Source organism: Hemitrygon akajei, chromosome 11 (genome assembly GCF_048418815.1).
Source record: "Hemitrygon akajei chromosome 11, sHemAka1.3, whole genome shotgun sequence".
NCBI lineage: Eukaryota > Metazoa > Chordata > Chondrichthyes > Myliobatiformes > Dasyatidae > Hemitrygon > Hemitrygon akajei.
The window spans coordinates 8,055,815-8,069,911 of NC_133134.1; the positions used below are offsets into that span (position 1 = coordinate 8,055,815).

At 42.6% G+C, this 14,097-nt stretch overlaps 1 protein-coding gene across 1 annotated transcript in view; it reads left to right on the forward strand.

The window, feature by feature from the left end:
* trrap (transformation/transcription domain-associated protein) overlaps positions 1-14,097 on the forward strand; it is a 305,269-nt gene that overhangs the window by 38,604 nt on the left and 252,568 nt on the right. Inside the window, exons 19-21 of the mRNA XM_073060184.1 lie at positions 5,598-5,763; positions 7,741-7,997; positions 12,836-13,036. Coding sequence (XP_072916285.1) covers positions 5,598-5,763; positions 7,741-7,997; positions 12,836-13,036 — 624 coding nt within the window. The remainder of the gene's footprint in view (positions 1-5,597; positions 5,764-7,740; positions 7,998-12,835; positions 13,037-14,097) is intronic.

The following is a 14,097-nucleotide window of genomic DNA, read 5'->3' on the forward strand; positions in this document are numbered from 1 at the left end:
AAAAATCAGATCTTTGAGGTTTAGCAGCATTTTCAAAATGAAATTTCCCCTGTTTTCATATCTCCGTGTTCCCTCTTATCCAGCTTAGTAGTCTCCTACAATACTTGAAGTCCTGTGTTCTCCTCTAAACTATGGCCTCTTGTCTGCTCTATCTTTGTGCTCTACTAAATGCTTTGAAATTTGGACGTTGAACTCCTCTGCTTCTTTTTCATAGCCTTCCTCTTTGACCAATCTTTTGGTCATCTGTCCTTTCATCTCTTTTACTTTGATGTCAGGAACAGCTGGGATGCTGAAGACAATTTAATTTCAATTACATGATGTGATTACTTCCTTTTTTCTGAACTTTGACAATTTCCGAACTTTGACAAATCCTGCTGAAGGGTTTCGGTCCAAAACATTGACTGTTTCTTCATCTCCATAGGTACTGCCTGGCCTGCTGAGTTCCTCCAGCATTTTGTGTGTGTTGCTCAGATTAGATTAACTGTATTTGTCACATGTACTTCGAAGCGTACAGTAAAATGTGTCATTTGCATCAATGCCCAACACAGTCTGAGGGTTATCCTGGGGGCAGCCCGCAAGTATTACCATGCTTCTGGCACCAGCATAGCATGCCCATGACTCTCTGACCCTAACCTGTACATCTTTGGAAAGTGGGAGGAAACTGAAGCACTCAAGCATTCACAGGAAGAGTGTACAAGCTCCTTACACACAGCGGCGGGAATTGAACTCCAATTGCTGGCCTTATAAAATGTTACTCAACCACCCCTTTTTTTTAAATAATGCATTTTTCCCAGCACTGGATATTCCCCAGAGTATCTGCAAGGATAATGCTTCTAGAGCTAGACAAACATAGAAAGTAAATGCCTGAAGTTCGGTTTCTGTATATCTTGGTGTCTTTTGTGACTGTCAGTGAGGTATTGAATTTAATGTATATTTTAGGCCACAGTAAAGCAATTGCACCGTTCACTAAAGGGAGAACGGGGAGGGTTAGATTTCATTCTCCCGACTCAAAATATTGTTAGAACTTGCAAATGCTTTGCAGGAAGTAGCTGAGGGCCACAAAGTCTAATCTCATTTGGCAGGGAATTACAAGGCATTCAGATAGACTTGAAAGAGAATGGATTTGCAGTAGAAGGTCTGTGACTAACAAAATGCCGGATGTGGTCTTATCTGAATAATTTTTAACTCTAGTTTGATTATGGCACTGATTCTGAAGAGGGGCTTCATACACATGTTTTGAACTTGGAGGTGTGCAATACTTAGGAAGAACATCGTAACATATTGATAAATTAGTTTGTTATTGACGCATGTACTGAGGTACAGTGAAAAACTTAACCTTGCATACCATGCATATAGCGCATTTATGTCTGTTACCTACACTCTAAACACTTTAAACCACTTTTTATAATGTTTACATTGTAAATACATGCTGATATTTAGTTAGTTATTTGTCCCATTTTATTCTGCAGAAGTACTTCTTACTTTATTTTTATATAATTCTTCATTCAGAATCAGACTCTGGTTTACTGTCACTGGCTTATGTTGTGAAATATAAGTAGTGAGATAGTGTTCATGAGTTCAATGTCTATTCAGGAATCGGATGGCATAGGGGGAAGAAGCTGTTCCTGAATTGTTGAGTGTGTGCCTTCAGGCTTCTGTACCTCCTCCCTGATGATAACAATGAGAAGAGGACATGTCCTGGGTGGTGGGGGTCCTTAATGATGGATGCTGCCCACAACCTCTGACCCTAACCTGTACATCTTTGGAAAGTGGGAGGAAACTGAAGCACTCACACATTCACGGGAAGAGTGGCACTGCTCCTTGAAAATGTTGTGGGTACTCTAGAGGCTAGTGCCTATGATGGAGCTGACTAATTTTACAACTCTCTGGAGCTTACTTCAATTCTGTGCAGTAGCCTCCCCCCTTCCCCCCCATCCAGATGGTGATATAGCCAATCAAAATGCTGTTTACGGTACATATGTAGATATTTGCGTTTATTTTAGCTGACATACCAAATCTTCTCAAACTGCTGTCGAAATATAGTTGCTGACTTCTTTATAGCTACGTTGATAAGATGGGAACAGATTAGGTCCTCAGCGATATTGACACCCAAGAACTTGAAATTGCTCACTCTCTCTACTTCTGATCCCTCTATGAGGACAATTAATCTTTATAAATATTGAATGATGTTTTTTGCTGTATGTCGTGCCCTGACCAACACACAACAGCAAATTCCTCGTACATATACGCATCTTTTAGGAATAAGGTTGATCCTAGATCCTTGATTCCAGCAGTGCGTTGAAGTACAAAGTAGTTCAAGGGAAAATAATAAATAATGCGGAATGAAGTGTTGCCAATACAGAGAGTGCAATGCAGGCAGACAATAAGGTGCAAGGTCTACTTGCCATCCATCTTATCTACGCCTCTCATAATGTTAAACACTTCTATAAGGTCATCCCCTCATTCCCCTACTCCAAGGAGTGAAGACCAAGCCTGACCTGACATTTCTCTTATTTAACTTTGTTACGAACCCCGTAACTGGGTATCTTACCAGCAAAGGTAGGAGTATCCGTTGGAGTCTGGTGATACTATTTTCAACAGTATTTATTAGTAAAAATACACAAAAATAATATCAATGCAAATATACAGATAATATACGTCATCAATACTAAACCTAAAAGTGCGGGTATAATAATAATCAATAAGAAATAAGCTCTATCGTTGTCTAGGGGATAATGAATTGTCAGATGGAAATATAAAGTTCACTTCAGTTCATGCAGGCTGTGGTAGTTGTTGGTCAGGTGTTTCAATTGTTGGAGAGAGAGAGAGAGAGAGAGAGAGAGAGAGAGAGAACAGTAACAGCTATTGACTTGCCGACTTTACGATCTTGATCCGTCGATGCGTTGTTGTGGCCATTCACATATGACCCCTCTGTCCTTTTAGCTAGACCGTTCCGTGGTGGACTCGTCACCCAGGCAAGGGTGGACACACACACAAGCCCCCACCGGTCTCGTAGCGTCTCTCCTGGTGCGTCTGAGGGGTGTTTCCCCAGACCTTACTTTTATCCCCGCTCACGGGGTCTCAGGTGTCAATCAGGTTGAGATGATGCAACCCATCAAACCAGCCCACTCTGGTTGCCCCCTGAGGGGTTTCAATGGATAGAACAGTACCAGGTACACAAACCTTCTCCAAAAGACAATAGCAGTAATCAATGGTTCCGTTCCGCTTTTGTTAGGAGGAGACATTCCACTTTGTGTATCTCTGAGTTGTCTCTCTCTCATTAATTTTTCATGAGCCGTTATCAATAACAACTGCCCTGGCAGAGTCCTGCCTCTCTCTCACTTCCTTGATAACAGCATCGGAATAGTAGCGATTTGCGATCCTCCAAAAGGGGGGGGGCATTGGCGATTTTGTACCCTTCTGCCCATCAGAGTTGTTCATCATTCGTAACAACTTCATCTAATCTTCAGCATGACTTTCTGTAAAATCATGCTTCATTCTCCTACTTTCCAAGGAATAAAGACCCAGCATGGCCAACCTCTTTCTATAACTTAGGCTCTCTAATCCTGGCAAGGGAAGTGAAAGCAAAAGGGAAGGCATGCAGCAAAGCAAAAATTAGCGGGAAGTCAAGAGGATTGGGAAGTTTTTAAATCCTACAGAGCACCTAAAAGAATCATTGGGAGGGAAAAGATGAAATATGAAAGCAAGCTAGCAAACAATATCAAAGTGGATCGTAAAAGCTTTTTCAAGTATGTAAAAATAATAAAAGAGAGAGTGGATATAGGACTACTAGAAAATGAGGCTGGAGAAATAATAATGGGGGCCAAGGAGATGGCAGATGAACCAAGTAAGTAGTTTGCATCTGTCTTCAGTGTGGAAGACACTAGCAGTGTGCCAGATGGTGAAGGGTGTAAAGGAAGAGAAGTGAGTGCAGTTACTATTACACGGGAGAAGGTGCTCAAAAAGCTGCAAGACCTAAAGGTACATAAGTCATCCAGACCAGATGAACTGTACCCTAGGGCTCTGAAAACAATGGCAGTGGAGATTGTGGAGGCATTAGTAATGATCTTTCAAAAGTTATTGGACTCTGGCATGGTGCCAGAGGACTGGAAATGTAAATATCACTCCACTCTTTAAGAGAAGAGGAAAGCAGCAGAAAGGAAATTATAGACCTGTGATTGGGCAGACGTTGGAGTCATTTGTTAAGGATGAGGTTATGGAATACTTGGGTACACAGGACAAGGTAGGACAAAGTCAGCATGATTTTCTTAAGGGAAAATATCGTCTGATGAACTTTTTGGAATCCTTTGAGGAGATTGCAGGTAGAATAGATAAAGGGGATGCATTGGATGTTGTGTATTTCGATTTTCAGAAGGCCCTTGATAGGGTGCCACAGGAGGCTGCTTACTGTCTTTATGTTACTTTTTATGCTGTATATCAATAATATAAATGGTGGAATAGATGACTTTGTTGCCAGGTTTGCAGATGATGTGAAGATTGGCGGAGGGGCAGGTAGTGTTGAGTAAGCAGGAAGGCTACAGAAGGACTTAGACAGATTAGGAGAATGGGCAAGCAAGTGGCAAATGAAATACAGTGTTGGAAAATGTATGGTCGTGCACTTTGGGAGTAAAAATAAAATTTTCTAAATGGGGAGAAAATGCAAAAATCTGAGATGTAAAGAGACTTGGGAGTCCTTGTGCAGAACATCTTAAAGGTTAACTTGCAGGTGGAGGCGGTGGAGGGAAGGCAAATGTCATATTAGCATTCACTTCAAAAGGTCCAGGATACAAGAGCAGTGATGTGATGCTGAGGCTTTATAAGGCACTGGTGAGGCCTCACCTTGAGTATTGTGAATAGTTTTGGGCTCCTCGTCTAAGAAAAGATGTGCTGGCATTGGAGAGGGTCCAGAGGAGGTTCACAAGGATGATTCCAGGAATGAAAAGTTTATCATTCGAGGAACGTTTGATGGCTCTGGGTATGTATTTGCTGGAATTTAGAAAGATGAAGAGGGATCTCATTGAAACCTTTTGAATGTTGAAAGGCCTTAACAGAATAGATTTGGAAAGGATGTTTCCCATGGTGGGAGAGTCTTTAAGACAAGAGGGCACAGCCCCAGGATAGAGGGGCATCTGTTTAAAACAGAGGTGTGGAGAAAGTTCTTTAGCCAGAGGGTGGTGAATCTGTGGAACTTCTTACCACAGGCGGCTGTGGAGGCCAGGTCCTTGGGTATGTTTAAGGCAGAGATTGATAAGGTTGTTGACTCGACACAGCATCAAAGTTAAAGGGAGTGGTGCTGAGGAGGAGAAAAATGGATCTGCCATGATTGAATGGTGGTGCATACTCAATGGGCCAAATGGCCTAATTCTGCTCCTATGTGTTATGGTTTTAACTTCCTTGTAAACTTTTTCTGCACTCTTTCCAGTTTAATCATGTTTTTCCGTAACAGGATGACCAAAGTTGCACACAGTACTCTGTAATTCTGACCACGCTGTTTTGTGGTCATCCGTAGATGCTGGATCTCAGGAGAGCGCTACTTGCTGCACTGCGACTAAAATCAAAATAAGAAACCCTTTAACATAATTCCCTCTGTATTATAGCCACATCTGCACAAGATTGTGAACAGTTCGATGGAGCTTGCCCAGACGGCCAAGGAACCATACAACTACTTTCTATTGCTTCGAGCCCTTTTCCGATCCATTGGAGGTGGCAGCCACGATCTCCTTTACCAGGAGTTTCTCCCATTACTCCCTAACTTGCTGCAAGGTACGGACGCAATTACATTAACTTCTGACTATTTAACTGAGGAAATAACTCCATGTTCAATCAATTTATTTCAAGCTTCAGTGGAATGTATTGTGGACTTAATTGAAGTGAGCACTTGCTGGCACAGGTTCCTTGCAGAAGATGATTCCCACTGGGTCCTCATCCTGCTTTCTTGCATACACTGCAGATACAAAGCTGAAAACGCTTCACTTCAAAGTGGCTTTCCTTAAATGATAACGCTGAGTGCTAAACTACTTCCTGATGTTTTTTTAAAAACTGAATCAGGGAAAGACGTTAAATTAACGACAAATAATACAGGAACCACATTCCAAAGACTTGAAGGTTAATTGGTCACATGGGTGTAATTAGGTGGCGTGGGCTCGTGGGGCCAGGAGGGCCCGTTAGCTTGCTGTATCACTAAATAAATAAATAAAACAAACAAAAAATGAAGGAACATTAAGGGATTATTGATCATTCAGGAAGAGGGCAAAGGGGAAGAAGCTGTCCCTGAATTATTGAATGTGGATCTTCAAGCTCTTGCACCCTCTCCCCAGTGGTAATAATGAGAAGGGGACGTGACCTGGATGGTGGAGGTCCTTAGTTCAGGCACTGCCTCTTGTAGATATCCTTAATGACAGGGAGGGTTGTGTCTTTGATGGAACTGGCTGGGTCAACAACTCTTTGCAGACTCCATTTATTTTCAATATTAATCTCAGCATTGTGCGTTTAGCATGCCTGATTTCTGAAGTGCAGAAGCTTGTAATATTGTAAGAAAAACATAAAGATAAATGCCATAGACACAAGAGGTACTGCAGATGCTGGAAATCTGTAGCTACACAGAAAATGTTGGAGTAGGATAGTAGGCCAGATAGCATCTATGGAGGGGAATAACGTTTCGGGCTGAGACCCTTCACCAGGACTGGAAAGGAAGGGGAGAAGTCAGAATGAGAAGGTGGAGAGGGGGTAGGAGGAAGTACAGAGTGGCAGGTGATAGGTGAAACTGGGAGAGGGGGAGGAGCTGAAGCAAAGAGCTGGGAAGTTGATTGGTGGAAGAAATAAAGAGCTGGAGAAGGGGGAATCTGATAGAATAGAAGACCATGGAAGAAAGGGTAGAGGGAGGTGATGGGCAGGTAAGAAGAGAAGGTTGGGGTCTATCCAGATGGAATATAAGGTGTTGGTGCTCCAATCTGAGTGTGGCCTCATTGTGGCAGTAGAGGAGACCATGGATTGACATAAGGGAATGGGAAGTAGAATTGAAATTGGTGGGCAATGGGAAATCCCACTTTTTTGTAGAGGATGAAGCGGTCTCACAACCCAAGTCGAGTCTCACCGATATACAGCAGGCTGCCCCAGATACAGCTGATGACCACAACAGACTCATCAGTTCATGGCCTCCTCTGCTGCCACAATGAGCAACACCGTGTATTCCGTCTGGGTAGCTTCCAACCCAGTGGGAATGAACATCAATTGCTTAAACTTCTGGTAATTCCCCCCCCCCCCCCCCCCACTTTCAACAACCATTCCCCATTCCTGTCTCCCTCTCACACCTTCTCTTCTTACCTGCCCATCACCTCCCTCTGGTTCTCCTCCCCGTCTCCTTTCTTGTATGCTCTTCTGTCCTCTCCTGTTAGATTTCCCCTTCTCCAGCCCTTTATCTCTTCCACCAAATAAATGCCCAGGGGCAGGACCAGGGTAGAAGATATGGTGGCACACGGACAAAATGCTGCAGGAACACAGCAGGCCTGGTAGCATCAGTGGAAAAGAGTACAGTCAATGTTTCTGGTCGAGACTCTTCAGCAGTTCCGCTGAATGGTCTCGCTGGAAACATCGACTGTACTCTTTCATAGATGCTGTTTGGCTTGCTGAGTTCTTCCAGCATTTTGTGTATGTTGCTTGGATTTCTGGCATTTACAGGTTTCCTATTGTTTGTTGTTAGAAGGTATGGTGGCTGCTGTACACACTCTGTTCTTATTCCAGGGCTGAACATGCTGCAGAGTGGTCTGCACAAGCAGCACATGAAAGATCTCTTCGTTGAGCTCTGCTTAACGGTGCCTGTCCGACTCAGCTCCCTCCTGCCTTACCTGCCAATGCTGATGGACCCGTTGGTATCAGCACTCAACGGATCCCAGACTCTGGTGAGCCAGGGTTTGCGGACACTGGAGCTGTGTGTCGACAACCTGCAGCCGGACTTCTTATATGACCACATCCAGCCAGTGCGAGCTGAGCTCATGCAGGTAAAACGCACTCTTGTCTCATCGGATGACCCTATCAGACCTGTTGCTTCCCAAATCAGTAGATGCTGTGGTGGCATGGTTATGTACAAATCCATAAGACATAGGAACAGAATTAGACCATCTAGTTCATCAAGTCTGCTCTAGTATTTAATTATGGCTGATTTATTTTCCCCATCTTTTCCCCTTAAGTTTCGATGACCTTACTAATTAAGAGCCTATCAACATCTGCTTTAAATATACCTAACGACTTGGCCTCCACAGCCATCTGTGGCAATGATATCCTCAGCCCTTTGGCTAAAGAAATTCCTCATCTCTGTTGAAAAGGAACGTCTCTCTATTCTGAGGATTTGCTCCCTTGTCCTAGACTCTCATTATTGGAAACATCCTCTCCACTTTCAGTCTATCTTGACCTTTCCATATTCAGTGGCTTTCAGTCAGATCTCCTCTCATTCTTCTAAACTGAAGTGAATACAGGCCCAAAGCCATCAAACGCTCCTCAGAGGTTAACCCTTTCATTACCAGGATCATTGTCATAAACTGCCTCTGGACTCTCTCCAACGCTAGCTTTGGTCATACCTTGGCGGTGGAGGAGGCAGAGGACAGACAAGTCAGTTTGGGAATGAGGAGATCAATAGAAAGGTCCTGCATCTGGGAGCCGTAGATTGCCTGGGTGTACAGAACGCAGGTACTTGACAATGTGGTCACCAAATTTGTGCTGGCTCTTACCAATGTAGAGGAGGACACATTGGTGATGTCGGTGGGTATTGTTGTGTGCGGATAATAGATAATTTATTTAGAGAGGACAGAGTTTCAAGGGATATAAGTGTGGGAAAGGGACTGATGGAATGGGTTTAAGAGCTGGTATAGATTTGATGGGTGTTTTTAATTTTAGAGGTCTACTAAATGAAGGGAGATAGAAGCAAAATGAAGAGGATGGCACCACTACGTGGTCAGCTTTTATACTACATTGATAAGAAAAATTCCATTCAAATTCACAGATAAGAATCAGCCAATCAGAAAATCCCATTTGAAATAATGAGACAATGGAGAAGCTTCCAGAGCTTTTCAGAATCATACAAAGAGGACATTTTAAACAGCGGCAAACGTGTACTGTGACCACTAGGGAGCATACTAAGCAACTACTAATATATAAGTATCATATAAAATACAAGCAGACAATTAATTGTTAAGCTGAAAAGAAAATAAAATTCAACAATCTAATCCAGCAGCAGGTTCAAGGTGCTGAATAGCATAATGTTTCTCTTGGTAGTGTGTTCTTTTTAAATGTCTTTTCCTTAGTTTTCCAAAATCTGTGTTACTTTGCTTTCATGATAGAGGTAACCTGATTGCCTTTGAGTTAATGGGAGATAAGAGGTGAGTTAATGGTGAGAGTAAGCATTTGGCACGGACTAGAAGGGCCGAGATGGCCTGTTTCCATGCTGTAATTGTTATGTGGTTATAAATGGTAAATTACAGCGTGAATTGATGCTGGTAGTGCACTGTGACGATTTTGGTGATGGGATTGACTTTAATTTATCCCAGTTTGGTGACAGCTCAAAGCTAAGTGGGAAACTGGATTCTGAGGTGCATTCAAAATGTCTCCAAAGGAAAGTGGATTAAAAGAGAGCAAGGTTCTTTTAGAATGGAGTATTGGTAGAAATCAGAATCGGGTTTATTAAACAACACCTACAAAAGGCAGGAGGAGCTCGGGTCAGGTAGCATCTATGGAAAAGAGTAAACATTTGACGTTTTGTGCAGGACAGGTTTATTAACACTGAGGTATGTTGTGAAAATTGGCTGTTTTGTAGCAGGAGACTAGTGCAGACATACGTTACAAAAATAAGTAGTTGAAAAGGCAGATAACAGTTCAGAAATCTGCTGGTGGAGGGGAAGAAGCTGTTCTAAAAACATTGTGTGTGGGTCTTCAGACTTGTATAAAGTTTTCCATTTTATTGGTTAAAATAGGGAAGGGTATCATATTTTTCCACAGGTAAAGTACTGAGTATCCAGAGGGACTTGAATAATCATATTTGGGTTTAACACAAAGTCAAAAAAAAAGTTACGAAGCTGAATAAGTGAAAGAGTACTTATCATAAAAAGGAAAATGCATGAATTATTTACGCCTTGCTCCATTGTGTACAGCCTGATCCAATTCTTTTCCAGAACTGATTTCAAAATGTCCAATTGCTTGAATTGAGGAATAAATATAACAGACCAAGAGTGTCAATATTAGGGCTTTGAAAAATGAATCATTGGACAATTTGGAGTAAACGGATTAGATTGTGGGAGATTATTGAAGCAGAGTAAATTACATTTTTCTGCTTGAAGATCTGTGCTTTTGATAAGAGAATCTTTTGAGAAGATTTGAAGCAGATGAATATCAAGAACGTCATATTTTTAGATGCCCAAGAGTCTAATGATTCAAAGTGAGGTCTTTAATAGATCAAACTCCCTTTCAGATACATTAATCCCTTTTCTCTTCAGAAATAAAACCAATTGTCCATTTATATAGTCTTTTCCTAATGTTGTTCCCATAACTGAGTTATCTTTTGGGTGCAGAGTTCCTTTGTCACTCTTAATCTTCTTCATATATCTGCCAGTTCCCAGTATTTTAAGTCTTCATTATATTTTATTTGAATCAGCTTTTCTGATCAATGTAATGTTGAAGGCTTAGGTTGGATTGCAAATGTGTTATTTTCCTAAAGAGCCAGCCCCATTTTCTTAACTTTATTGTTCTGCCCTGCCCTTTATAAACCTCTCATTTCTTTGATAGATTCTGTTATGTATGTGAGGAGTAAGGACGACAACAGAGCATTAGAATTAAACATTTTTATTGAGTCATGTTAGTAAACGTACACACTGGGCAACGTATAGTGTCTGCCGTGACTGAAAATGTGCAAACCTATGCCAAAAGGGAGTGTCTCCCCTGCGTAGGAGGTCCCGTCGATTCACTGCGTGGTCGGTTTGCCACACCGCTTGTGCACTTGCCACATTCTCGCGATCGATCCGGCACAGTTCATAACCTATGCTTTGTTGATGAGCAGTTTGTTTTACCTCATTTGTCCCTTTTAACTGTTGCTCACCCTCTCTTAACCCTTTTCCAGTCTCCCCATTCACCACTCCTCATCACTTCCCCCTTGAACTTGTTTAGGTATTCAGCAGGTAGCTTAGTGATTAGCACAGCACTGCTACAACTTGGAGTGTTCCCATCGCTGTCTGAAAAGAGTTTGTATGTTCCTCTGGGTGCTCTGATTTCCTCCCACAGTCTAAAGGCGTATCAGTTAGTTTGTCCTGTTATTAGGCTGGGGTTAGGTCGGTGGATTGCTGGGCAGCACGGCTCATTGGGGTGGAAGGGCCAGTTCCGTGCTGAATCTCTGAATCGTAGGGTGTAGGACAAACTCAAAGATGAAGAATGTCAAGTGATGACAAAACAGGTATCATCTATCTGGAGCAGTTCAAAGCAGTGCCACACTGAAATCCTTTCTATTCGTTCACTGGTGGATGTGGCAAATGAAGCTTGTGAAAGTGTTTTTCATAACACTAATAGCCTTGGACTAGTAGTTCAGTATTGTAAACTTCCAAGCTTCAAGAATTAAATGCACTGGGCCTTGTAAATACCATTGGATTGCATCAATACCATTTAATTTGCAGCATTGCTTTGCTGTTTTAATCTTTGTAATTCTGCTGAAGCAGTCTTGGTGGAAAACACTGGCTGTATAGTATTTATGAACAGAACCTAGAGTGTCATGTGAACTTCTTCTCTGCCAAATTTAGTAATGTTTAACTTTTAATGAGGGCTATGGGTGTTATGGATTGCAGGTTAATACTTTAATGATGATGTTGGAATAGGCTTTTGCTGAAATACACTGCTTAATGAAACTAAGAAGAGAAAGCAGAGACAGGAGGAAAGCCATTTGGACCTGATTCTAGCTCATCAAATCATAACAGTAGTGGATGGGAAGGAGAAGAGATGTTTATTTATCTATTATTTATTGTGTTACAGCACAGAATAGCCCCTTCCTGCCCTTCAAACCTTGCTGCCCAGTAACCCACAATTTAATCTGAGCCTAATCATGGAGCAACTTACAATGACCAATTAACCTACCCAACAGCCACATCTTTGGGTTGTGGGAGGAAACCAGAGCACCTGGAGGAAGCCCATGTGGTCACGGGGAGAACGTACAAACTCCTTATAGGCAGTGTCAGGAATTGAACCCAAGTTTTTGGAACTGTAAAGCGTTGTGTTAACCACAATGCTACTGTGATGGGAAGGGAGAGGAGATGGCAGGAGAACTAGTACGTTTAACTCAAAGAAATAAATGACTGTGGGCATCATATAGAGCAGCATTGTAATAGAGCGGTTAGTGTATCACTATTAATGTGCCTGCAGTCAGGGTTCAATTGCCACTTGTATCTGTTAAGAAGTTTGTGCATTCTCCTTGTGACCATGTGGGGGTTTCCCCCGGTTGCCCCAAATTCCAAAGACGTATAGGTTAGGGATGCTGTGTTGGTGCTGGAAGAGTGACTACACTTGTGGACTGTCCTCAGCACATCCTCTCACTCTGTTGGCTGTTGACGTAAATGAATTGAAAAGGTTTAGAGGGATATTGGAAATATTAGCAAATGAAACCAACTTGGGTAGGTAGCTCAGTTGGTATGGATGAGTTGAGCCAAAGGGCCTGTTTCTGACTGAATCATCGGATATTAGTCCCAGAGCCACACTACTCTTGCATTTAGTGGTTACTCTTTCAGCACTTCAGACAGTGACAGAGCTCACAAACTGTGTCTATAACCAGTGTCAGGTTATGAATTGAAGCCTGTTTTGTTTTTCCCGAAAGGCTTTATGGCGCACTTTACGGTACCCAGCCGACAGCATTTCCCACGTGGCCTATCGTGTACTGGGGAAGTTTGGGGGCAGCAACCGGAAGATGTTGAAAGAGTCCCAGAAGCTGCAGTACATCGTCACCGAGGTTCAGGGACCAAGCATCACAGCCGAGTTTCTGGACTGCAAAGCCTCAATCCAGCTTCCAATGGAGAAGGTGAGGTTCGTGGTTATTGTAAAGTTGTACTGGCCGTGGAGTGGGTCCAGAGGAGGTTTGCAAGAATGGTCTCGAATGAAAGGTTTTACATGCACTTGGTGTCCATTTTAGTAGGTATGCCTTATTGATGCGAATATCTAATCAGTTAATCATATGGCAGAAACTCAATGCATAAAAGCATGCAGACCTGGTCAGGAGGTTCAGTTGTTATTCAAATCAAACAGCAGAATGGGGAAGAAATGATCTAAGTGACTGTGACCACGTAATGATTGTTGGTGCCAGACGGGGTGGTCTGAGTATCTCTGAAACTGCTGATCTCCTGGGATTTTTGCACACAACCATCTCTAAAGTTGACAGAGGATGGAGCAAAAAACAAAAAAGAAAGACATCCAGTGAGCAGCTGCTTGTTAACGAGGGAGTTTAGAGGAGAAAGGCCAGACTGGTTCAAGCTGACAGTAACTCAAATAATCATACGTTATAATAGTGGTATGAAGAAGACCATCTCTGACCACACAAAACATCAAACCTGCAGAAGGCCATGAAGCTACAGAAATGTACTCAGTGGCCACTTTATTAGGTACAGGAGTATGTGGATCTTTTTATGTCTCTGGGCCTGTACTCAGGGAGCTCAGACGGTTAAGGGGTGTGGGAGTTTCTTTGAAACTTACCGGGTATTGAAAAGCCTGGACAGGGTGCATGTGGAGGGACTGGAGAGTCTAGCATTTTGAGGGCTCAGCCTTGCAATGAAAGAATGACCATTTAAAACTGAGATGCGGAGGAATTTCATCAGCCAGAGGTGGTAACTGTATGGAATTCCTTGCCACAGGTGGCTGTAGAGGCTGTTATTGGCTATAGTTAAGGCAGGGCTCGAAAGGTAAGAATGTTAAAGCATTATGTGCAGAAAGGGGGAGAATAGTGTTTTTAAAAAAAACGTCACCCATGATTGAGTGGCAGAGCAGATTTGATGGGCTGAAATTCCTAATTCTGCTCCTGCATCTTATGGTCTGGGAGCATAAAACCCCGAACAGCGATTTCTGGCGCTGTATAGCGATTGTGCTAAC